The 1,453-nt window shown below is 41.3% G+C and overlaps 1 protein-coding gene across 1 annotated transcript; it reads left to right on the top strand.

Moving 5' to 3' along the window:
• The first annotated feature begins 333 nt into the window (after nt 1-333).
• Nucleotides 334-890, top strand: LOC138872967 (uncharacterized). Its single transcript, XM_070151390.1, has 2 exons — nt 334-507; nt 597-890. Exons 1-2 carry the CDS (start codon nt 334-336, stop codon nt 888-890), a joined length of 468 nt encoding a protein of 155 aa, XP_070007491.1.
• The last annotated feature ends 563 nt before the right edge of the window (nt 891-1,453 follow it).

Consider the following 1,453-nt stretch of genomic DNA (forward strand, 5'->3'; position numbering starts at 1 on the left):
ACCCGGTCTTATGTGTTTTCGAACCAAAAATAGAGTCAATTTTCCTCGATTTGGGATTTAAAATAAACTGGTGACTTGGGACACCATAAATATCCCAAGTGGCGACTCTGAAATAAATAAATAATCCCATTTCGATTTATGTCACTTCAATTGGAAAAATTCCCTATCCCCCTCGGGTAAAAAGGAGATTTGACAACCTTGTACAAAGATGCTAGCGAGCGTGTTAAGCGGTGTAATGATTGACAAAGAGCTGGTGAGATTTCCAAGAAGAATGAGATGCCTCTCACCAGCGTCCTTGAGATTAATATTTTTTATGTATGGGGCATTGACTTTATGGGTCCATTTGTGAGTTTGTGTGGGAACACCTATATTCTTGTTGCTGTGGATTACGTTTCCAAATGGGTTGAAATGGTGGCTTTGCCCAACAATGAAGCACGGAGTGTGGTGGCTTTCTTGAAGAAAAATATATTCACAAGGTTCGGCACACCAATGGCCATCATTAGTGATGTGAGTTCTCATTTTGCAACAAAGCCTTTGACACTTTACTCACCAAGTATGGTGTCACTCACAAGGTGTCAACCCCCTATCACCCCCAGGCAAGTGGACAGGTTGAAGTCTCCAACAGGGAGATCAAGAATATTCTATCCAAGACTGTCAATGCAAACCAGATTGATTGGTCAAGGAAACTTGACGATGCTTTATGGGCCTATAGAACAGCTTACAAGACTCCAATTGATATGTATCTGTATTGGTTGGTGTTTAGGAAAGCATATCACCTCCTGGTGGAATTAGCGCATAAGGCCATGTGTGCGTTAAAGAAGTTGAACCTAGAGTGGGCTGTAGCTGCCAATCTTCAGGTGGAGCAATTAAATAAACTTGATGAGTTCTGATTCTATGCTTACTCCAGTTCGTCCTTATATAAGGACAAGATTAAGTAACTACATAATAAGTATATCCGGAATAAAGAATTCAATGAAGGTGCCCTTGTTCTCTTATTCAACTCTCGGTTACAGATGTTTCCGGGAAAGCTAAAGTCAAAATGGAGTGGTCCCTTTAAAGTGGTGCATATGACTCCTTTGGTGCTCTAGATTTGAAAAACTAGAATGGTGAGATCTTTAGAGTCAATGGGCACTGAGTGAAGCACTACCTCGGTAAGGTTGATGATGGCCATGTTGTGGCATTGATCCATTTCAAGTGAATGATAGTAATATGCGTCGTACCGTGACGTTAACTCAGGTGCTTCTTGGGAGGCAACCCATGTGTTTTTCTTTCTTTTGATTTTCTTCTTAGATTAGGCATTGTTTTGGATAACTGGTTGTGAAGTATGTGTAGGAATTAGTTGTGCATTGCAAGAGATTGACATGGAAAATTTGGCTAAGTGGTGAAATTTTGCGGACCACGCCCAAAATTATGCGGACCGCACAAGAACTTCGCGACCGCACAAATCTGACGC

This window comes from Nicotiana sylvestris, chromosome 7 (assembly GCF_000393655.2).
Source record: "Nicotiana sylvestris chromosome 7, ASM39365v2, whole genome shotgun sequence".
NCBI classification, from domain to species: domain Eukaryota; kingdom Viridiplantae; phylum Streptophyta; class Magnoliopsida; order Solanales; family Solanaceae; genus Nicotiana; species Nicotiana sylvestris.

Excerpts from the sequence above, each read along its gene's own strand:
- LOC138872967 (XM_070151390.1), top strand. The coding sequence starts at position 334 with ATGGGTCCATTTGTGAGTTTGTGTGGGAACACCTATATTCTTGTTGCT. Across the intron at positions 508-596 it reads CAATGGCCATCATTAGTGAT|GCAAGTGGACAGGTTGAAGT; the intron begins GTGAGTTCTCAT and ends TATCACCCCCAG.